Here is a 24,245-nt window from a genome sequence, read left to right as displayed (position 1 = left end):
GCCCAGTCCTTCCCAGAGGGCAGGAGGATAGTTTGCTCGTTATCTGATACGTGTAGCATTTTCGCTTTATTTTATTTTCATTTTTTTGTTTTCAGTTTGGAGTCTCTTTTATCAGAGTTGGCCAAGACGTGGACAAGCAGGTTTTCCACAATCACACACAAATTATCCACTGCTATTCGTCGTCGTTTCAGTTCTCTTTAAGACTTCGACATGTAAAGATTTTGTAAAAGACACAGAAAGAGAGGTATAGAAGCCAATCCAAACAATAACACTGAGAAAAATATGATTACTCGCACTAGTTTCCCCATGTACATCTTAAAACAGAACGAAAGCTAAAGCCTGGTAAAGTCACGTTGGATTGGGCCTTTTACGGACTGAAAACAGGAATCTAAAGCTTAGAAATAAATGAAAGAGAACGGGAAATTCTTGTCAGAACCAGTAATTGTTCACATATGGACTATGGACCAGGCCACCTTTTTTTTTTTCTTTCTTTTTCATTTTTTTTTATAGAAAAAGATCTCTTGCTAAGAATTGCCTCTATGGGCATTAGGCATCATATAATTAAAGTGAGGCTTGAACAGCCTTAGGATGGTCTGTCACCCAAAAGAGGCGTTCCTGACTAACCAATCAGCTAACTTTCTGGGAACAAACTTAAGACTATATATGATTCGTGAAGAAAGGTAAGGTCTCCTTAATTGCTATAATATGAGAAAATACCTACCAAGGAACATCACCATGGTCAGCACCTAAGTACCTCACTATGGCCTTTATATCAGTTTCCAAAATAACAGACGCATAATAAAATGTCAATTTTGTTTTCTTTATTTAATCTCCTTATTTTAAATTGTATATATTCTATATGTTTTTTTCTTTTTCTTTTTTTAAATTAAAGAAAAACAAGGTTAAAACAAAATTAAATGGTGATTGTTATTCCGATTTGTAATTGCATTAATTTTGCTCTTCACCTTGTATTTTTTCTTTTTGTCAAATACTCCTCTTTTTCTATTTTTTTGACTCTTATATGATATTGGGATTTTTTATCAAGTTATTCTCATTCTCTCTTTTCTTATAACAAAGGCATGGGAACTTAAATGGATAGTTGAGCACAATAATGGCGGTTCATTATGAGAAGGAGAGAAGAACGGAGGTTCATGCACTACTTGTTAAGTAGCTTGGTTCATAGCCGAACAGGTGGATCATAGTCCAGTAAGAATTTTCTAGAACGAAGAAGATAAAAAGAAGAAGCAGCGAAAGATTGGCAGGTAATGCAGTGTGAAGAAAATGTAAGAGTAGAAGAAAAAGGTTTAAATTACTTATGAATGTGTTGTCTGAATTGTTAAAGCATGGATGGCCATCCTAGAATCCTTAATTTTACAGGATGACCAAACTTGCTCCATTCAAACAAACTAGACATCCAACTTAGCTAATTATGCTTAGTTCCTATTCAACTTGAACTTCCAATTGAACAAAGCTACATAGACAACGTACTAGTCTTGCCCCATATGGAGTCAATATGGTTCCTCATGATTACACATTACTATGTTCCTCCGCCAAAACTAGGCGGCGGCCAGATGTTTCCACTACTGCCACCGCCGTCGCCAGTTACGTAAGACATGCAAGACAATGGAACGAGACAGAGCCCTCGACTTCTTAAATCTTTCTTTGGCTCAAAATTCCCTTCCTCCACGGTTGGACCCTGAAACTATTTGCAATGATTTTAAATATGCACAAGTTAAATGAGTCGATCCGCATAAAAAAGATAAAGAAGGAAAGAAATCTAGCTAGCTTTTCTATATATTTATATATAGTAATAGTAAGTAAAATTAAAGCCTGGAATTAGTTTAAACCGTAACTCAACTAAATACCATGGATTGACTGGTTTATTCTAGCTACAGGATCAAGAAGATAACTAGTCAATGAAAGATTTCAACATAGAATATGTGTCTTCAGATTTGCAACAAAACCAAGTGACAAAAGGGTTCCACACATCCAACGTTTCCCACCATAATGCATTGTGTTAGGAAGCGTATTGACTTTGCAATTTGGTTCACTCTATTAGGGCATAAAGTGCATGCATAAAAATTAAGAGAGCTTTTAAAATTACTTACTGATTGAGAATTCCTACTGCTCTTGTTGCGGGATGACTTCATATAAGGCACGCTTAGTGTCTGCCAAGACCCAAAAAAAAAAAAGTGTCTTAAAAAAATTCAAGAAATTGTTCTTCCCACTCATTACATTACTTTCCCCGCTTTGTACTAAGAATCGCTTTCGGTTCCAGCCAACTAAGGAAAACGAGAGTGTGTAAAAATAAGTAAAGAAAACAAAACACAGAGAGCCAGAAAATAAGAGGAATCTCGGTACAGAAACCCTAGCACTCTGTCTGTGTTTACACGTTTACTTATCCTTCCAGAAGCATGTGGATTAATATTCCTTGCTCTTTCAAGTCAGAATTCTAGATGACTGGAGGGTCTTGAAGGATTTGACGTATATAATAGTAATAGCCAACAGGTCTATACTCAATAGCGTAAGAATATATAATATTTTAATTTCATCTTATAAGGGTAAACATAATTGTGTCAGAGCTGTGTACTGTAGCATTGTAGGAAGACATTGAAACCTAAGGAGAATGTTGGGAAAGTGAAAGTACCTCGACCTGGTTTTGAAGGAATTTGATGTATCCAATAGCCTCCATTAGTACGGATGCTGTGTCTGTCTGCAATATTCTCCATAAACCCCACATGCAAAATTATATTACACGTTATTTCACATTATCCATATAAATGTATACAACATAGAAGTAAACATCTCTATTTTTAAATTTAAATTATAGTAGACTCGAAATTTGAACCCAACTAGAGGGAGCAAGCCTCGAATTAATAAACTCCGAAACACAAATAGAATTAGTTATGATACAGAGACATGGTGCCCTATTATCATAATTCAAAAACACATGGATTTACTTTATTGGGTAAAGAAAAGTAGAATCATTAATTATCAATTTGGCCCATGAAAGTATCAGGGATAGAATTACCTTGCCAAATGGTGCAACCAATTGCTGCAGAGCTGCAATTCTATCTCCTAATTTCTCTTTCCTAACCTGTGCAAATGCCAAAGGAACACAAAGATTAATTAAAAGAAGAAAAAGAAAAAAGCAATAGTTTCTGCTCTATAAAATGGCTATTACTGTATATGCACACTAAACCACATGAAAGCTTCATTTATACTTTCGCACCTTAAAGGGAGGACAGGAAGCGCGTGTTTCCAATCGCGATTTCTTGGGTGCAGCTTGTAATGTTGCCTTCGGCTCCATCAAGCTACTGCCGGGCCTCTTTGCCTCCGTTGTTTCTTTGGTTTTGATGGAAGATATCTTTGAATTAAAGAGGAAAATCATCACTAAAAGATCCTTCTTAAAGAAATAAAGACACTGATGATTTTTCTGATAAAGAGATTAGTGTTTAAAGCTGAAGAAAGTACCCAGTAGTGTAGCAAAAAAGAGAAGGTATTCTTTTAGTGCCATAAATTGCTATAGAAAAATGTATAAGAAAAAAGAAAGAAAGAAAGGGTTTCAACTTTCCAATTTTTCCTGTATCAGAGAGAGGAAAAGAAACGGGAAGAAGACTGAACTAGCTAGATAACATAGATCGAATCCTTCTTAAGTAGCAAAATAGACAACCTAGCTAGCCAGCAAATGCTATGCTTTTGGATTGAAGTAAGCCATTGAAAAAAAGTAGATTAAGGATTATAATGCAATTCATAATGCTCGTAGAAATTAAAAGAAAAGGAAGAAGAAATTAAACTCACTTTACTATGGCTACATGATGGCATATGATTCTGCATACGGTCAAAATCATAAGAAATGTTATCTTTATATATGCCAAGATTATCATGAGAAGGCTGCCCAAAGCTCCCACCAAATCTTGTAGAAGTTAAGAGATCCAGAGCCTGCAAATTCATGTCAAAAGAACCTGAGATTGATGGCGACGTTGACCGGTTCAAGTTTGAAATGTTTATACTGGGGTATATCTGGCTAAAGTTTCCTCTGCTGGGAATGGGACTTCCAAAACTAGAACAAATTAGTGAGGGAGAAAACTGAGGATGCCCATTGATAGGAAAGCCAGAAGAGATAGTCTTGAGCAAGAGCTTTTCGCTAAGGTCAGTCATATATTTTTGCTCATCTTTAATGTAACTTGTGGATGATAGATGCGAATCTTGATCAGTGTTTGAAGCAGCAGAAGTACTGTTTATCATTTCAGTAAATTTGGTGAAAGAATCTGAAAGTTCATCTTCTTCTTTGATTTTGCCAAGTTGTAGGTCATGATCATGAGAAGTCTGGTGGTTTGTGAGGCTTACTGCTGCTGCATTATTGCTATTAACATTCCAGTGGAAACCCAAGTCTTGTATCATGGGATTGTTGAGAGGAGAAGAGATAGAAGTAGTTCCAGTCTTCTGCCTTGGGTTTATGGCAACTTCATTATTGTTGAGATTTCCAGTACTTCTTCAATTAAAGAAAAAGAAAGAAAAGAAAAATTAAATAGAGGAACAACTACATTAATTGATTACTTCTTTAAATCCATTAGAAAGACCAGTTACATTATGGAAATCAAAGCAGGCCCAGCAACTATATGATGAAGAAAAAGAGAAAAAGAAAAGAATATATAGAGAGTAGATGATCTATAGTTTCTCTCTGCATTGTTTATTTTGTTTAATGGATATTATCTGAACCAAAAAAATTTCTTGTATCATAGAAGCTAGCTATATAGTAATCACCCTTAGTAAAACATTTCCAAGTTGAAATGGAATCATTTGATGATTTAACAAAAACTACATGCAGCTCTTGCGAAATTTTTTTGATTGATGTACATCAAATCAATAAAGAAAAGGAAGGAAAAACTAAAACAAGGGCAACAAAAGAAAAAGATAGATTCGGAAATCCAAAAGTTAATTCATGATGGTAGTGTAACAGCTAGCTACCTTCATTGGAGAAATAAAGCTTATAGTTTGAGAGAGAAAGAGAGAGAAAGAGTACTCACAAAGTGATGTTTTGGGTCCAGGCATGGGGGCTTGGAGCTCCATAGTTAGATGGGGCAGATAAAGAAGAAGACCTAACAAGCTGGCCTTGAAGCTGATGCTGGTGGTGGTGATGGAGATTAGCAGACTCCATAATAATGACACAGTTTTTTTAAAGGTTTCTTGAAAATCCCGAGATGATTGTAATTAAAGGTTTTTAAACAAAACGATAGCTAACCATATAGCTTTAATCCAGGAATCTCGTCTCACTCTATTCAAAGGAAATAGCTCACCAAACTGCATCCTCGGGTAAGTCCATATCTCAAATTGGACAACATCTCGAGTTGGAATCATCTCATCTCATTTGTATTTAAAAAAAAAAAAAAAACACAGTTCAGTTGACACCCACGTACCTTCTTGCTTTTGGAAATCTCACTTTTCTCAGTTTGTTTTCTTTAAATTTCTCTTTAGTCTCTCAAGTTTCCCTTCTTAAAGTAACCCTTGAAAAGAAAAGAAAAGAAAAGAAAAGAACATGAATAACCCATCTCCATACCTCTTTCTGACTTTAATTATTTATTCTTTACTTCTTTTTTTTCTTGGTAGCTAATTCTCAGCTTAAACGATTTTAATAACCTATCCTTCTCTCTCTCTCTCTCTCTCTCTCTCCTTATGCTCTATATTGCAGCCTCTGCAATTACAGGAAGATGATTACTAGTACCTCTGTGGCATGATTAAGATCTGTGCCTTCGATCCCAAGGCTTTCAACAAAGGCCTGAGAAGAAAAATGATGACAACCATGCTCTCTCTCTCTCTCTCTCTATCCCCACATGTCTAAGTGTGTTCTTTTTATATTGCATTTGGCAAATGTCAAGTATCTTATAATCTAATTAGTCATGAGTCGGCCATCAGGGTTCAGTGTAGAGTACCTTTCTTTAGTCCTCCCTTCAAATGATAAAGTTCTGTCTAGTGGTTGTGTATCATTCAATCTTATATCATCTATAGCTGTTGCTGTATATGATATAATCATTTAATTATTAGTATAATTAGCTCTATTAATTACTAAAGCCCTTTTACCCTGCAAGTATGTCGGGCCTCTTGTGAGTTCAATGCCAAATCCCTATTAGGTTTACCTCTCAACTCATACCAAAACAAATACAGAGCTTGAGTCACATTTCCCTTTTTTTTATCTTCAATCTTCAATGTTATATAAATTTAAATTTAAAGCAAAATACGAGTTTGATTTATGTAGCTTGCAAATTACCATCTTACACTTTGTATGCAACTATCTATGCGCCACCATATCTCCACTCTATAGTAACAATTGCCATGCAAATCAGAATATGTAAGAATATGAGGGAATTAATTATTTCTATATTCGTTTTTTTTTTTTTTTTGAAACCTCTGACTTCATACTTTTTTACTGTCTGTATAAAAAGGAACAATAAATACAAACTCTTATGCCATAAATAAAATTAATTTTTTTGGTAAGATTCGTTAGAATTTAATTTGCTAAAAGGCCCCCCGTAGAATTTTCACAATTTAGAGAAAATTTAATAATTTGCTGTATTTCAAATGTTGACCTCTGTGAGCTAAAGACAATTCCAGGCGTTTGAAGACATTATTTTAGATATGATTTAATCAGTTAAATCTATTCTTTTAAATGATTTAATTGTCGTGCCATTTATATCCTTTGTTTATTCAGTTATTGAATACATAAATACTCACATTTACAATGTTGTCATAAAAGAAAGAAAAAGAACCAAAATAAGCACATTTAAATAATATCATTTTTCTCTGTTTAGTTGCGGATGAAAATCTAAATATATGAGGGCTACATGATAACTTAAGAAAGTGACTCCTGCCTTTTAGTCAATATGGCTTCGATACCTTTCAACTTCACTTTTGCTTGTACCAAAAAAAGAGGAAAAAAAAAAAAAAAACTCTCTTTTGCAATTTTCATCACCACTTGCATTAAAATAAAATAGTATTGAACGAAAAACACTAAATTATTAAATATATAAACCCTTAATATATATTTATCGAGGGATGTTGGGTTAGAAAATTGCATTATTATTATTGTCTAGTGTTTCGGTACTTTAATCTCTTGTGAATATGATAACGTTCTCCTAATATACTTATTATCCATGCTTTTGAAATCAGATTGAGTATTGCATAGGTTTTATAATTATTCTCAGTCCGATCGCTTCATCTCAGTTTAATAATATGTAATTTTATATATATATGTTTTAAAAAATAATAAAATTATTTTTCGATAAAAATTCTGAAGATAAAAAATCCATGCACCCATAAAATATATTTAAAGATATCCAAAACCATATATTTTCTCTTAAAAATTTAGATAAGCTTTCATTTATAATAGTGTTTTCTATTAAAAAAATTAAGCGGTTGGAAATCAAAACTCAAATTTAAAAACTGAACTAAATTTTGAATTATGATACTTTTTTTTTTAAAACATATTAAATAAAGAGGAGGGTTAATAACTAAAATAAAATGTAGAGACTTAAATTAAACTTTAACCATAATTAAGAAAAATCTTTTTTTTTTTAACTTAAATAAATGAAGAAGAATTATAAAGTCAACTTTAGAATAAATATATATATAAAACCTTGATATTTAATTTTAAAAAATATGATCAAAATTTATTATCTAATAAATAACTATTTATTTCTTTAAAATTCTAAATTCAGAATTTAATTAATATCTCAACCATTCAATTCAAATTAAAAAGAGATATTGTTTAAGTCAAATATAAAGAATCTCAATATGTAAGAAATAAAGTCAAAAGCCAAGAAGAAAAGTATTTTTCTTATTTAATAGAGCTAGGGCTGGTATGTATTTATTTCATATTTCATAAGCTAGAGTTCAAGAATTAAACTGAGTAAGCTTTTTTAGTTTTAATAATACTTGATTTGCTTGGGTGAGGCTAAGTCACTCCAATTTTTTTAAAGCTAGAGCTCAAGAATTAAATATTATTATTAGTGAATGGAATGATTCTAGTTTGACAAGCTATTTTAGTTCCATGGGAAGAAATTAAAGGGAGATGAAAGGAGATTAATAAGTTAAAAAATCAGTGTGTTGGTTTAGTGTAGCAGAAATATGAAAGTCATTTAGTTTGGTAAGAGAAAAATGGTTTCGTTTTCATAGAAGATGTTTTAATTCAAAACGGGTGATGATGATGCTTGGGGGAATGATCAAGCATTCATCTAATTTCAATCATATCTCCTACTGCCAAAAGCTAATACCCTACTCTCTCATTTCTTTGTGACGTACAACTGTATCTCCTTCTTTTTCACTTCCTTTCTCTCTCGATCTGATCTGCTGCTTTCTGTGATCGCAAATTAAGCACGATAACCTGCTTAATTATCTCTAAACATTGCCACATGCTTGTATCTTTCTACATTCGAACAATGCAAAAATACGTATCATTTTTTTATAAAATACGATTGAAATATATGTAAAATATAATTTGTTTTTGTTTATAATGCTAATTAAAGAGAGAGATTGAAATAGATTAATTAAGTATATGATTAAGCTGTCATTCCATCAAATGAGGCCTATAAATAATAATATGTTTCAGCCCCACACAAGTTCACATCAATATAAAAGTTGATGGGAGAAAGTGATATCAGAGTATGGGCAAGCTTATAACTTTGCCTTCTGCCCTTTCTCCTTTTACCATTAGCATGCCCTCCAATTATTTTATTTCATTTTATTTTACTTTTTAAATGTTCTATTTGCCTGTATTTATTATTACTATTATTTTAATACTTTCCTCACTTCCCCTATCTCTCCTCAAAGCAATTCTTCTTTTATTCAAAAGCTTTTCAATCTTCATAGCTGGTCACCTTTTTTTAAAATGTTGTTAGTCCACTCTCACTCGCTATCTTCCAAGATTCAATTCACAAAAAAAGGCTGTTTATGCTTCAATCTTACAGAAAAAAAAAAAAAAAAAAAGATAAATAAAATAAATAAATTCTACTCTCACTTTCATGAATCTTCAGAGATTCGGCTTTAGAACCCAAACGTGTATTTAAGTGGACAAATAATATTTTTATCTTAATTCTACAGACACACATAAAAGTTTGTGTTGTTTCTTCTTTAATGTATATATAGATTTCATATTTGCTGCCATGGTTAGAAATAGGAAAATAAATTATTCACTGAGCCATCGGTTGTATAGTGTCATAAAGATTTCTTGTTAATTCAAATATGCTTCTGTAATCGAAATAGATATATAATTTTGTTCCCCTACGCAAATAAATAACATTAAAAGGTTTTAAAGATAAGCATATTGCATATTGCATATTAGACTATTACTGTCCCCAACTAAGGAAGCTCAAATTTCTTTCTTTTTCACCAAATCTTATCACTGAGAGCAATTTTTGTAGCCTCATGTTTTCAATTTAAACGTCTCTAATTCTTTTATCAAATAAGATCAGCAATTAATCTTTATATATATAGAAAGCAGGATGATGATAATGGAGTGGGCTATCAGTTAGTTGGTTATAGCCACCCATATACAGCGATGAATGTAACCAAACTGTTGTTAAATAAATAAACTAATTAAACACAAGCAATGATATAGCTCTCTAAAAGGATTTGCTATCATTGATGACTTTAAAGGGTCCATTAACATTTCAGTCACAAAATAGAATTAACTTTCTTCCCTTTTGGAATTGTAGGCAGTCAACCCTAGGGTCAAAACACCTATACATGTTCCTTTTCCTTAGTGCTTCTTACATAGATGAGTTGATTGTATATATGTATGCCAAGATGCCCCTTTTTCTAAAAAAACCTTTCTAATTGATTCCCCTACTTACACTGCGATGAGTCTAATATTAATTATTTCTTTCTGTTGATATGTAAATGCTAATTCCAGTTCTTTATATTTTGCTTTATCAGTACAACTAAAACTGCTGATAACCCATCTGTTTACCATGAAAAGTGGTATGACAAAAATTAATTATAATTTACTAGAACTCTCAAGGAGTTTCAGTGTAATCAATTCAACAATAATGAACATGCTTTTTAGTGTATATAAGAACAAAATGTTTCATTTTTCTGCCAATTGATTAGTCTCTGATGAATCAGTTGGAATTGGTGATGCCTTTTCTTCTCACCCCTAGAGACCCAACTCAAATGATTTTGAGACTAAATAATGATGAATTAATTTGGGGATAAAAAGAAACATGCATGATTTCCTTGAAAACTATTGAGTCAAATTAGTATATGGCAAAAGCCCTTAAAAGGAGGTCTAAAGTAGCAGGAATTATAAAGGTGTCTTAGAAGAAGACAAACTCTTTTTGGAGCCGGAGAATATATGCTTTGTCAAGCTATTAGGGCATAAAAATCCAAAACAATAGGGAGGTGGGTCATTGCTCTTCCCTTTGCTTTTCCATTATACCCACTTAGCCATTAATATTATTACCTTATTCAATAGGATTCCATCTCATCTTTTCTATAATCTATTAGGGTCGTATTGTATTCCTGATCTCTTCTCAGAGACTGACGGGCTCCATACTGGCTATACCATCCCCACATTAAGGGCACATGTTTTTCCCACACATTCTTGTCTATGTCTAAAAATGTTTTCAACCAAAAAAAAAAAAAAAAAATTGCACATGTCTGATGTGATTTTTGCTTTCGCATTATGATAATAACAAGTTCTTGAACAGATGCAATCGAGTTGCCTTTTGAAATATGCACCAAATTGATCAAAATCATATATGTATGTATGTATAATTGAGAAGGTGAAGATTTGGAAGTTTATTGTTCTTTTTCTGCTCGCTGGTTGAGATGGCCATTTCTGAAGCAGCGATTGGGATAAAACGAAACGTTTCAGAAGGTGATGGTTATTCAATAAGGAGGAAGCCAATTAATCATGAGAGTGAAAGCAGCAGTAAGGCGTTTACTAGATGACGAAAAATGAAATGTAGCTCGTTACGGAAAAGCCCAAAAGAGCCTTGGAAAGTGAATTGTTAAAAAGGAGAAAAAGATTGACGAATAATCGTCCTTCTCATCAATTTCACCAAGCATCTTCTAGTTTTCTTTTTTTCTTTTTTCTTTTAGAAAGCAAGAAAGATAGGATACAAAAGAAGGATAGAAAGAACGAAAAAGAAAAAGTTGAATGATTTCTTTTTCCGAGCAACCAAACATCTTTCATCTATAAGAGTGAATGGGGAGCAAAAAAAAATTCATTAGTATACGCGTAACATCAATTCATCTTTAATTGAGCCCCTAAAATCTTCATTATCCATAAGAATGAAATAAAACAAATTACATCTTCAATTGATTCCAAGAATAATAGGCCAATCCATGATGCCGAAATCATTCCCCTACTCAAATCTGTTATAATTCTGCACATGTATAAATTATAATACAAAGACCTTTTACTTGACCAATACGTGCGTTTTTAGTTCCATTAAATATCCGCAATCAGATATTATCCATGTGCACTTTCTAAACCAAGCACCCCGATTACATATATGAATGTATCCTACAGGAATACAAATCACTCTCTATAATGTTGTACAAATCACTGCTTCTCTGCTCCCATGAAGCCAACATTCTGGCGAAACAATGTTAAATACAATTCTGTTATGTGCTCGTGCAAGAATAAACGTAGACCCCTGACAAATTTTAGATGTGAGAGGAAGAATTCTAGTTATTAGGATGACAATACCATACCTTCCTTTGTTTATTTTTTTTTGAAGAGGCAGATTCCAGCTCTACGCCATTCTCCAGCTCCTCTTCTATCCAAGCTTCACCATCAGTATCAGCATTTATGGTTTCAATAGACATCTTTTTTGCAGTTCCTTCCAATCTCCTCCTCTTCAGTGTCTCTCTAATTCGGTTAGCATCAATCTTACTGTAGAAACCCCTAACAGATACAATCTTACAGCTTGAACTCAAATCAAACTTCCCTGTTCCCGGTTGACTCTCACCATCATCATTGTTAATAACACTGCTCACAATACTACCGCTTGTTTGACATGGCAAAACTTCCTTAAGGTTTATCGCACCCAATACCTCGGATTCTACCACAGTTCCATCATTAGAATGTGAACCAGCAATCGATGCACTTGTAATAGTTGATTGTGAGCTACTAGTCATCATCCTTCCAACTGAAGCTCTAGACTGAGCAATCCTTCCATCTGTTGGAGGCAGCGCTTTCTTTCTGTCTTGCTCCAACAGCCGGACCATCTCTTGGATGACCTCTGAAAGAATTCGTGAAGAACAGCCAGTAAGCTATAGCAGCTAAGGACACATGCAGGGATAATTAAATAACTGCCGTAAGAGGGTGTCATAGACATTGCAGCAGTAAGAGGGTGTAATCTCTCAAAGATATTATGTTTGAACAAAGGGAATGTGCATGTTACAAATCCAACACTTCCTGATAAGCTTATATAACATCCTTAAATTTTCAATAAACTATCATCATAGTAACAATATGTGACTAATTACATAGACATTCATGCCCACAGATATTTATATATAACCAAAGGTAAGTTGACATACCCTCTAATTGTTTAGGTGAAATATCAAACTCCATCCACCAAACCTTTCCCTTATTTGTAGGCAGCTTCAGTTTTTGAAGTTTTGCAGCAAGGAACAGAGAACCAGCTGCAATGTAATGGGGCTTGTACTGCAAGCACAATGTGGTAGAAAGCCTGCACATTCCATTCATTGAAAACGATAAAATTTGATCGTTCAAAAAGATCAGAATAGATTCTGTTTTAAACATATGCTGGACCGTGTATGAAGAATCAATTGTTTACCAATCATTTACAAAATTCCATGCTACTTTTGCAAGATCTGGGAATATCTTCAGTTTCTTTAAAGCATCAAAAAGTGGCCTGTAGGGGAGTTTGATACCAAGATCAAAAGCAATTGTTGTCAATAACAATGTCTCTCCACTTATAATCAATTCCTTCTGCTTGTCACAAAATTCCTAAAAAGAAAAGGTATTCGATAGGCAAGCATGAAATTGAAAAAAAAAAGAAGAAAGAATCAGCATCGCAAGCAATCCTAAAGTAGTTTGGCCACGTAAGCTCACTGTTCTTCGGATTCTGTCTGGGGCAGAAGGATCCCATTTGTATATCATCTCATAAGCCACAACAACTACATCCCTCAGCAAGCGTGGGGTGTCTTCTATTTTGCAAGCAAGAAAAATGCTTACAGTTGCAATTGTCTGCACAATTTGAAGTCATAACTCATCACTAAGAACTAGAAATCAGAAGCAGCAGCATGTGTGTAACAAACAGGTACGTAAGCCACATGTACAGTCTACTTGCATAGTGATCCTATTCAGACTGATGGGAATAAAAGCATAGAAACAAAATCTGCAAAGGCATGGAGATTGAAGTAGCCACAAAAGATTTGTTTCGAGCATCTAATAAAAAATAATACCTAGAAGAATATTGAGTGGAGGCTCAGCTAGATTAACACAGAGAAGACCTTAGTTTCAGTTGAAACGAATCAAAGCACAAATAAGAGTAGAAAATTTTCGAAACATAAAAATGATAATATTGAATTTCAATAATTTGATTGCAACCCAGAGAACACACAGCAGAGGATGCATAACCCTGTTTTGAACATTTACAAATAATAAGCATATGAGTCTTATACACTCATTCATGTGTGAGTGCAATGTTTTATTATTTGATCATAAGACATAGCACGCATATATTTATCTTGTGTGTCAATTAGATAGGAATGATGCTTATTCACCAAGTCGCGTTGCCAAATCAATGATAACATAGTCACTATGTGCAAAGTGCAAAGAAATATAAAATTGGATACAACATGAGAATGCGATGAGTACCTGCCAATCATTTGTCGCATGAGATTGACGCATGTAAAACTGGTGGCATAACATCAATGCACATGCTATTGTCACCTGAGGTCTGAAAGGTAGACATCATTGATCACCATCTAGGTGAATATGGATGCCAACAGGTACAAGGAAAAAGGAAAATAGTTTCTATCCCATGGAAATCACAACACGATAAGGATAATATCGTAGTTAGAAAACATTATAGAGCAATATTCTTAAGGCCTTTCTGAGGGTTCAATGAACATAGTAGAGGATGTGCATATCAGTTGTTTTAAAGGTATGTAAATTCTCTCTAGGAGACTAGGACAGTGGACCCATAGTTTCAGTATCTGCTAAAAGATGACTCCAGAAACTGAGAGTTGGTAAGAGATTTGCAACCAATCTGAAACTTAGTGGTTTACATGTAACAGTCATGCCTGCAAGTTTGATCAAATAAAAACAGTAAGGCACCAGGAATCTAACCAACCATAAAGAAAGAACCCTAGTGTCAAGTCACGAGTAACATTATTAACATAAAGAAGAATGGTTTAGTAACAAACAAGCAAGTAAAACTTAACTGCCAGTAGGCAGCAAGCAATACAGAACAAGTGAAGCAGAAAAAAAGGAATATAAGAACAGTGTGCCATGATGAAACTGAGTCAAAAAAATTCCAACATTGAATGAGATTGTGGAAAGACAGGTGTAACAAAATACGCAAATGCAAAATGCATAAGCCAACTATCAGTAATATGATTTTAGAATATCTAGGAATAGCGGCTAAGAAATGCTACTAAAGCAAAGTACACGAGTAATTTGAATATTATCCTAAGCTTACATTTTAAGCTTCTTGCCAAGGTCTTGAATAAACAAGCAGTACAACCTCAGTAATTGAGACTCCTTCTCAAAGTCAATTCCATCCTTTCTAGACGGGGAACAGCGCTCGATTTCATGCCTGCTGAAGTACCATTTACCAGCATGAAACTGAGGCTTTTCTGATATGTGCATGGCAGTGGCAGTATCCTGTCGTCGTTCTGCCATTCTTAACTTCTCGTTTCGATAGACAAGAGAGATAAACAAACTATTCAGAATATGATGGCGAAAAAGGCCTTGCTTAGCTTCGTGAGAGTCAACTAATTTTCTGCATGCAGAAAACACCATAATGAAATTGAAATCCTGAGGTAACACAAAGTTTTATCATTTATCAACTCGAAAAGAATTTAAAAATAAATTCCTTTTTTAAGGAATCTAAAAGGAGATTTGAAAAGAAGAGGAAAAAGAATGTGAATTTTAAAAGTGACAAAAACAATTACATTTGGAGGAATCAGAATAGAGTACATATGTTAAAAAGTGATAACTATCCAAAAAATTTAAAAAAATGGGAACACCTGGTGAAACTTCCCCACATTGCAGAAAAAAGGAAGATCATATAGCACCCAAGAAAAAGTTTAATCACAGAAACACAAAGATCCAATCAGAAGCGATTTTCCCCATTTAAAAAAAAATAATTATCCAAATATCTTTTTTTCTTTTTTTTTTTTCCTTTTCTGCTGTTTTTATCCTGTAAGCTAAAGGCTTCGATTCAAATAGAATTCCAAAGTTGGCGCCTATAAGTCTCCCAAAACTATATTAAAATAACAAAGAATTTGACAATGCGAGCTCCTGAAAAATCCACAAGACCGCTTTCAAGTTTAAAAGAAAGTGGAGCTAAATAAACAAAATTAGAGAAAATATGGTACCTGCAGGTTGAGGATGTGCTCAGAGTTGGTGTAAGTTGTAAACCCTGCCTGCGACTTTAACGGATTTTCTGTTATTTTTTTATTAGTATTTACTTTTTTCAATATCTAATTTCTTTCTTTCTTCCTTTCTTGCTTTTAGTTTCTGAAGAATATCTGGATATTTTACGCGAGCTTGCAACTTATCTATTTACACGCGTTAAAGTGACGCGTGCTTTTCAGTTTCTGCGGATAGGAGTCCATGGGTGAGTCGATTCTTAGCCCAGTTGCTTCGCCATTGGGCTATCTGAGTGGCCCTTTTAGAAGAGTTGTAAGTAGTTAATAAGGGCCCATTCAGCCCAACTTGATAGGTAAAGTCTTAAAAATTCGGAAATAAGTAAAAGTTGCGAGGAAACTTGATCCATGCGAGCGGTCACAAGCACTCTTGACTGACAGCTCATGCGGTTGCGGTGCGACCGATGAAATTGAAATTTGAGACTTTGTTTACAGTTACACCAGAAGATATTTGAATTGTTCACTACTTTTCCCTTCCAAGATTCTCTTTTATGTTTCATTTGCTTTCAATTCAAGGACTGTCTGCTGACACCCTCCTCCTCCAATATCTGCTAATCAAATTACTTAAGTCAATTTATTTTATTTTTATATTAGTCCTTTGTAAAATTTGATGTGTTTTTTTTAGTACTTGCAAATGGACGAATTGTTTCTATAATAAGGGTAAGTTCACCACGAGGTCGATCTCTCAATAAACTATGAGGCCACTTATTATAAAAACTAATTATCAATACAAAATAATAAAAGTAAATCTAAACATTCTAAATCATATATTTGAGAGGATAATGGTCATAAAGTAAAGTAACCAAATAATAAATAAATATACAATGCAAATGCAAATGCTTATGATCTAAAACTATATGTTAAAAATAGTATTTAATCTAGCGATTTACTTAGTAATCTCCTTGTTTTACTTTAAGCCTAGATCTAATGAATGAGATGTTGATGTGGCTTTTCCCTAAATCACTCAAGCTAATGATGCAACTTAGGTTTCTTATACCAATATAGATTAAAGTAAAGATGATGTTTCTAATACTTTTAAACCTAAAGATTTTCATAATAATTACTATTGTTAAATTAATATGATGGTTAACTAACAATAATAACTGAAATTAATAAAGATATGAAGGTAAAGAAATCATTCATTAAATAAATAAATAACAATGTTCATACAAAAGTAAAAAGACTAAACTAAAAACTTATGAAAACTAGCCTAACATATTCAACCCAATGATCATGGTATTAAATAGAAAAATATAAAAAGCTTCCTCAATATCCGGAATTTCTTCAAGTAGGAAGAAGATTGATCCTCAGTCTCCACTTCTTGAAAAGCTCATTAGATCCTATAAAAAGTAATGAAAACTAAACTAAGTATTTATAGAAAAACTGTAGAGAATTATGGGGAGAATAATAGCGGCAGATGTAGAGTGCGAGTAGGAGAAAACTCTCCTCCTTCTTCCTTTCCTCTTCCTTAGGATTTTATAGAGATTTATATAGAGGAGAGTCCTCCTCTAAATAAATCTCTCTAGAGATGAGTAGACTAATATAAGTCTATCTAATAGCTTTAAGTATCTCAATCTCCACCAAATATTATCTCATAAATAACTCTTAATATAATAAATCCTAATAATTATATAAAATGACTAAAATATCCCTCGAGCCTTATAATTTGCAGTCGATGCGTTTTAATCTTGGGTCTTGACACGAATATGTCCCATTAAGTTTCTTTTAGCTCTATATTTTCCTCTTTTTGCTAATATTCCTAAAAATAGACAATTAAGCTTAAGTGAAACAAAATCATATATTTTCACTATTTTATATATAAAAATATATCATTAAAGCTTTAAAATACTCTTAAATATCTATACACCCATCAAAACTGTTTAGATTGATTTTTAAAAGGGCGGGACAAAAATATTAATATGGTCAAAAGTCAACAATACAAACAAAACAAATCCCGCTCGCGCCAACTTCATCTGGATTTTGTGTTCAATTGGCCCAAAACAGTGTAAGCCTGAGCTTATTTGATAAAAAAAAAGTACAAATTCAGCCAATGTGTCCCAACGTTACAAGTTGAGGGGCTAAAATGATCCTTTTGTGCTTTCTAGATCGTTGGTTGTGAAATAACATATGTTTTAACAGAAAACGTGCATTTTTATCACACAAGTGTCTTAAATCAGCATGCTTTTTCATTTTCATGGTCTCTATCCACATCTGCTAACAAAACTGAAAACTTTATACATCAATTAAGTAATAACTCACAATTGTCTTTCTGAACATTTCCCTTTTCCTTTTTCTTTTTTTGAGAATTTCTTTTGTGAATAATTTAAGTTGTGATGACTATTGTCATTCTTCAAATTTTTGGAACAACGTTAGATTAACTAGTAATTATAGTATGAAAAAGCTAGATGCAAGAGGAATTGAATTCCCTATTTATTTGGTGAAAGGAAAAGAAATTTAATTATTATTATTTGCTGTGATTGTAGTTACATGGAATCACCCGAACCAAGTACAGATTTAGTGGGGTTGATAGAGGTGAGGCAGGATCAAATCCTATAATGTGTGGATCTCCAATATTATATGCCTAATTAATTTGCTCAAGGAATTATTTCCCTCTGCAGGAAACCCACTATAAGTCAGATATAATAATGCAGGCGTGTAGTTATTTAATCATGGATTAGACTCCAATACTAATTCATTATTGTTTTTTTAATAATTCTTTTGAAATAAAATACACCCATTACCAAATCCCAATAATAATAAGGGCGTGACTCACTTAATCTTTTTTTTTATTTTTATGTAAAGCATGTAACCTATTTTGAGCTTTTTAACCCGGATTAATACTTTTAATCAAGCCATTCGTATATATAACTTTTCAATTTCGTATGGCTATAACTAGTAATTGATTATTTTAAAGTATGAACTACTTTTTCTTTTTAATATCTTCTTTTTCTTATTGAAGATATAAGAGTTTTGGAATATATAAGATGGACCATTTATTTTATATTGTTTACCCTTTTTTTATTTATTTATTTATCTATCTCTTATAACTTTGATCTTTTGATTTATTTTCTTTAATTTTGAGATATCAGAACTTTTTCATATAATATTAATTTTAAAGGATTTGGCGTAAAATGATAAGTTTAATGGATTTGGGTAGATTAGAACTCCTTAATATGTTATTTTCTATTTTAATTAATAATAATTTAAAAAAAAATAACATCACCCCATGTATCTATAGCTCTCGTCATAAAATGATGAATTCTTCTAACATTAATGAAAGGTGGATTAGAAGATTCAAATTCAATAAAAATGGAGAGAATTCAGTTGGTTACATCATAAAATCTCATTTTATATAAATATTAACTAGGTTTCTTACTACATAACATAATAGATTATGTTAATATAATTATAATTTATAATTGAGATTTTTACTATTTAATGAAAGATTAGTATATAAAATAGGGTCTATCACGTTCAATATTAAATAAGAGGAAATAATTAGGTAGTGAGATAAAAATTACTTATCATTAGAGACTCTATCGACGACACGTGTCTATGAATGTATGAGAAGTGGAAGGTATTCCTAAATGGAATGCCATAGAGTTCCTTTATGACAGAGGAGAAGCACTACCTCTCATGTTGGTCTATAAAGCAGCCTATTAGTGGCCTAGTTGTCCAATTAACATAATAATACTCATTCATCTAATAATTAATATAACCATCAACTTTATTTCCTGTTATGATGAAACATTAGGAACTTTCTTTTCTTCCTACACACTTTTGGAGATTCATGACTACATCATCATTAATATAAAGGATTATGCTTCAATTTCACTCCATCAACTAATTGATAAATAATTAATATATATTTATTAATTTTAAATATATATTAATTATTATATATCAATGTATAAATTTTTTTTTATATATGTACTATTTCTTATAAATATATACACTAAATTTATTACAAACCACAGGGAGCCGAGAGCTGTTCATGGTATAGTCCTCATGCTGTAAACTCAAGGCATGTGAATATCCTCAAGCTAAGACCACAAAGAGGCACCTCGCCATGGGGCTCTTTCTGCTCTTTTGGATTTCTGTAGCCGAGTTAGCCCTTTTGGATCATACCAGAAACAGATTGTAGCAACTATTAGTTCATTGCCATTGGATCGAGGAGAAGAGAGGGGAAGAGTTTAGAAGGCCATGAGAGTAAGAAATATAAAAGAGTAAGAAATTGCTTAATGGGAACTTGCCTGATCTTTATTTAAAAATGACTTCTCCTTATATAGGGAGGAGAGTCTTAACTAGAGTACAAAAGGATGCTAAGTGAGAATCCAACTCATCCTCCACTTACATGATCATAAGGACGACTCCTCTATCACTCACATGTCTAGTAGGACAATATACAATAATACTCAAAGTAATAGGAGTGGCCGACAGCTTTACATGCCTAGTAGGACAATATACAATAATTTACACCACTCACATACCTAATAGGACAATATACAATAATACACTCATATGCCTAATAATACACTCCACTTACAAGACGATAAGGACGACTCATCATACACTCACATGCCTAATAGGACAATATACAATAATATTCAAAGTAATAGGAGTGGCCGACAGCTTCACATGTTTAGAAAATATCGTCATATTGATCATCATCCATTGGCTGGGAGTCTTGCATGAGAGCTTCTTGTTGTGCCCTGGTTAAGGTAGGATCATCCAGTGGGGTCGGAAGGTTACAGAAACGTTCAATGGATTGTCCAGTTGATTGATGTCCATTGAATGTGCATACTAATGGTGTTGAGACATTAGTCATCCTTGATTCATTTCTGTATTGCAGGGCCTGTTTTAGGTCTTCTGTGATTGCTAGCGAAGCAAGATGTAGAGGACTATTAAGTGTTCTCCAATGGTAACAGATATTCTGGGTTGCATATGTGTTTTCTGTCAGTCGGAGATAGGGCCTGTGTAATATGAAAATAGTATGGTATTCTGAGGCTTTGGAAATGTTGTCTGAGAATAACCGATGCTCATGGATAAGTTTAAGGAGATCTCCTGTCCATTGATATGGAGTTTTAAACCAGGTAAGGAATTTCCATGGATATGACCCCGAGTTTGCTTCATTGTTGAAGAAGTGTAAAAGATTCATAATGGGCACTTCTATAGCATGATGACAGACTGTAGATAGGCACCATAGGAACCATAACTCACTTTTATGCTTTGGATGTTCAGGAGATAAGTGATAAATCAGACACCAAAGGTAGTCTGGAAAGAAGAAGTTGGGTTGTATCGGGAGTGAGAAGGTTTGTTGAAAAGTTGCCAAATAATGGAATATCATATTCCGGGCAAAGTCAGTGACTTGTTTGGTTGTGAGATTGTTGGGAAGATCTGGTGGTGAAGGAGGTTGCATGTTGGTTCTGGAAGATGAAGAAGCCATAAAAATTATGGGAAGATTTATGGTACATGTGAGAAGGACTATAGGCTGATTCTGAGGTTTGGAAAGCCTGGATAAGAAATCTGGGATTAGGTTTCTTATCCCTTTTATATGCTCAACCTTAAAATCATACCTGCTGAACCAAGACTTTAATCACAATAGTTGGGGCTCAGGCAAGGTCTTCTGGTTGGATTCAAGAATCTTTGGGAAGGAAGAGTTGTCCATCCGAACCAGGAAGTGCTGTCCAATCAGGAAGAATTCAAACTTTTTTATCCCGTACTTGACCGCCAAAATTTCCTTGTAGGTCGTGTGATAATATTTTTCTGAAGAGAAAAACTGACCCGATGCATATCCATATAATTGTTCCTTGTCGTGGAGCTTTTCTAGGAGGATGGCCCCCCATGCATAGTCAGATGCATCTGTTTGGAGAATAAGTTCTCCTACTGACGGGATTGTAAGAGGTGGCGGATTGTGAGCCAGATCTTTTAGTTTTTTGACAGCTGTTGTTTGTTCCGCTCCCCATGGAGGAGGGTTCTTCTTGAGCATCTTTGAGAGGTGGCACGTGTAACTAGACAGGTGTGGAATGGCCTCTCGAACATAGTTTAGGATTCCAAGGAACTGTTGAATTTGTTTCACTGATAAATTCTCTTCTGGAAAATCTTCAAGTTTCTTTGTCAGGTGGGGACCATATGCGTACTGGCCATTCTTAAAATGCATTCCGAGAAATTCAATTTCTCGTTGGCCAATAGTGCTCTTCTTTTCTGACAGCATAATGCCATATTTCTGGATGATGGCAAGAAACTGTTGTAACAGTTGGTGGTGGTCCTCTGCTGTTTCTGAGAATAGTAGGATGTCGTCGATGTAGATCAAAGACGAGTAAAGGATAGGCCCAAAAATTTCAATCATGGTCTTCTGGAATTGAGATGGGGCCGTCTTGAGCCCAAAGGGCATAACGATCGGTATTGGGCATTAGGGATACAAAATGCTGTCTTGTATCTCTCTGTGGGCTGGATACCGAGTTGCCAAAAGCCCGCCTTTAGATCAAATTTGGAATAGTATTGGGCCTTTTGGATATGGACTTTGAGATTTGAGATCCGAGGAAGAGGAAATTTGTTGTCTTGAAGGAAATGGTTTAAGGGCTTGTAGTCTATGACAAGCCTTTTTTTCCTCGAATCCTTTCAGACCTTTTTTTCACATAAAAGGCTTGGCAAGCCCATTGTGAAGTAGTGGGTTCAATTAGGCCTTGCTGTAACAGTGTCAGGCATTCTGATCGGGCAAGGGCTAGGTCTGTGGGAGACATTCCCATGTGTGTGGCTTTAGTAGGGTTAATGTCTTCATTAAGTTTGAAGGGGAGGCTGATATAGAATTTTGGATTTTTCCAAAGAAAGCTATTACTAGTACAGGCTTGGAGTATTTTGAAGATAGGATCTGTATGGGAATATATGGAACTGGAGGGGATTTTGTAGTAATTTGAAAAGTTTCAGGAGGTGGAGAAGAAACAAAGAAAGAAGACAGTAGGTTTGGAGTACAAGTCTGACAGATGTTTCATCTGCAAAAGAAAGGGACACTATACAAAAAATTGTCCTAGGAGTCCAGAAAAGTAGCTTTCTTTGACACTGGAGTACAAAGAAGTATGATGAACCCAATGGTTCTCCCATCAGAGTATTGGAAGCCCCATGATCAGTTCTTTAGGGCAGCCAATGGTCAAACCTTCAAAACCACTCTGATCACAAGACAGAAGATCGGAATACAGTTCTTTCCTGATTGCGTTGTATGGACGCACATCATTGGTTCGGATCTTCCAAATAAGGATATCCTGATAGGTTTTGATGTTTATCATCAAGCCCAAAAACTTTAAATTCTTCCAACTGGCATAAAGTTCAAGAGACAGTTTCGGCCATACACTGAAACTTCAAATCTGTTTTCTCTGACAGATACTATTCCACCATTCTTACCATACACAGAAAAATTCCTTCAGTTCTGTCCAGAATCTCATTCACATTTTCAACATCCTCTTCCTCTGTGGAAAAATCCACAATTCTATATCAGCCTCCCCTTCAAACTTAATGAAGACATTAACCCTACTAAAGCCACACACATGGGAATGTCTCCCACAGACCTAGCCCTTGCCCGATCAGAATGCCTGACACTGTTACAGCAAGGCCTAATTGAACCCACTACTTCACAATGGGCTTGCCAAGCCTTTTATGTGAAAAAAAGGTCTGAAAGGATTCGAGGAAAAAAAGGCTTGTCATAGACTACAAGCCCTTAAACCATTTCCTTCAAGACAACAAATTTCCTCTTCCTCGGATCTCAAATCTCAAAGTCCATATCCAAAAGGCCCAATACTATTCCAAATTTGATCTAAAGGCGGGCTTTTGGCAACTCGGTATCCAGCCCACAGAGAGATACAAGACAGCATTTTGTATCCCTAATGCCCAATACCAGTGGACTGTTATGCCCTTTGGGCTCAAGACGGCCCCATCTCAATTCCAGAAGACCATGATTGAAATTTTTGGGCCTATCCTTTACTCGTCTTTGATCTACATCGACGACATCCTACTATTCTCGGAAACAAGAGAGGACCACCACCAATCGTTACAGCTTTCTGCCATCATCCGAAATATGGCATTATACGCCGGAAAAGAAGAGCACTATTGGCCAACGAGAAATTGAATTTTTCGGAATGCATTTTAAGAATGGCCAGTACGCATATGGTCCCCACCTGACAAAGAAACTTGAAGATTTTCCAGAAGATAATTTATCACTGAAACAAATTCAACAGTTCCTTGGAATCTTAAACTATGTTCGAGAGGCCATTCCACACCTGTCTAGTTACACGTGCCACCTCTCAAAGATGCTCAAGAAGAACCCTCCTCCATGGGGAGCGGAACAAACAACAGCTGTCAAAAAACTAAAAGATCTGGCTCACAATCCGCCACCTCTTACAATCCCGTCAGGAGGAGAACTTATTCTCCAAACAGATGCATCTGACTATGCATGGGGGGCCATCCTCCTAGAAAAGCTCCACGACAAGGAACAATTATGTGGATATGCATCGGGTCAGTTTTCCTCTTCAGAAAAATATTATCACACAACCTACAAGGAAATTTTGGCGGTCAAGTACGGGATAAAAAAGTTTGAATTCTTCCTGATTGGACAGCACTTCCTG

At 34.4% G+C, this 24,245-nt stretch overlaps 2 protein-coding genes across 7 annotated transcripts; both read right to left on the bottom strand.

Annotated features, from left to right (window-relative positions):
- Window positions 1-1,273: 1,273 nt before the first annotated feature.
- Window positions 1,274-5,944, bottom strand: LOC8275767 (transcription factor bHLH110). Of its 5 annotated transcripts, none has more exons than XM_002510384.4 (7): window positions 5,031-5,942; window positions 3,802-4,495; window positions 3,233-3,367; window positions 3,032-3,097; window positions 2,648-2,713; window positions 2,109-2,168; window positions 1,274-1,696 (listed from the first exon to the last, which is right to left on the bottom strand). In XM_002510384.4, the coding sequence occupies exons 1-7, from the start codon at window positions 5,159-5,161 to the stop codon at window positions 1,538-1,540; spliced, it is 1,311 nt and encodes a 436-aa protein (XP_002510430.2). In that variant the 5' UTR covers window positions 5,162-5,942; the 3' UTR covers window positions 1,274-1,537. The 5 variants fall into 5 exon arrangements, with proteins under 5 accessions (XP_002510430.2, XP_015573858.2, XP_015573855.2 ...); XM_015718372.3 differs by having other exon boundaries at window positions 1,274-1,702; window positions 3,802-4,492; window positions 5,031-5,939; XM_015718369.3 differs by having other exon boundaries at window positions 1,274-1,702; window positions 5,031-5,933.
- A 5,346-nt stretch (window positions 5,945-11,290) lies between these two features.
- LOC8275768 (cyclin-T1-3) lies at window positions 11,291-15,859 on the bottom strand. 2 transcript variants are annotated; one of them, XM_015721733.3, is made up of 8 exons: window positions 15,580-15,859; window positions 14,679-14,981; window positions 13,853-13,934; window positions 13,085-13,219; window positions 12,807-12,979; window positions 12,547-12,698; window positions 11,716-12,245; window positions 11,291-11,596 (listed from the first exon to the last, which is right to left on the bottom strand). In XM_015721733.3, exons 2-8 carry the CDS (start codon window positions 14,879-14,881, stop codon window positions 11,564-11,566), a joined length of 1,308 nt encoding a protein of 435 aa, XP_015577219.1. In that variant the 5' UTR covers window positions 14,882-14,981; window positions 15,580-15,859; the 3' UTR covers window positions 11,291-11,563. The 2 variants fall into 2 exon arrangements, with proteins under 2 accessions (XP_015577219.1, XP_048227369.1); XM_048371412.1 differs by lacking the exon at window positions 15,580-15,859 and having other exon boundaries at window positions 13,853-14,280; window positions 14,679-14,826.
- Between the last annotated feature and the right edge of the window lie 8,386 nt (window positions 15,860-24,245).

Source organism: Ricinus communis, chromosome 2, assembly GCF_019578655.1.
Source record: "Ricinus communis isolate WT05 ecotype wild-type chromosome 2, ASM1957865v1, whole genome shotgun sequence".
NCBI lineage: Eukaryota > Viridiplantae > Streptophyta > Magnoliopsida > Malpighiales > Euphorbiaceae > Ricinus > Ricinus communis.
This window is presented reverse-complemented; position numbering and strand designations above follow the sequence as displayed.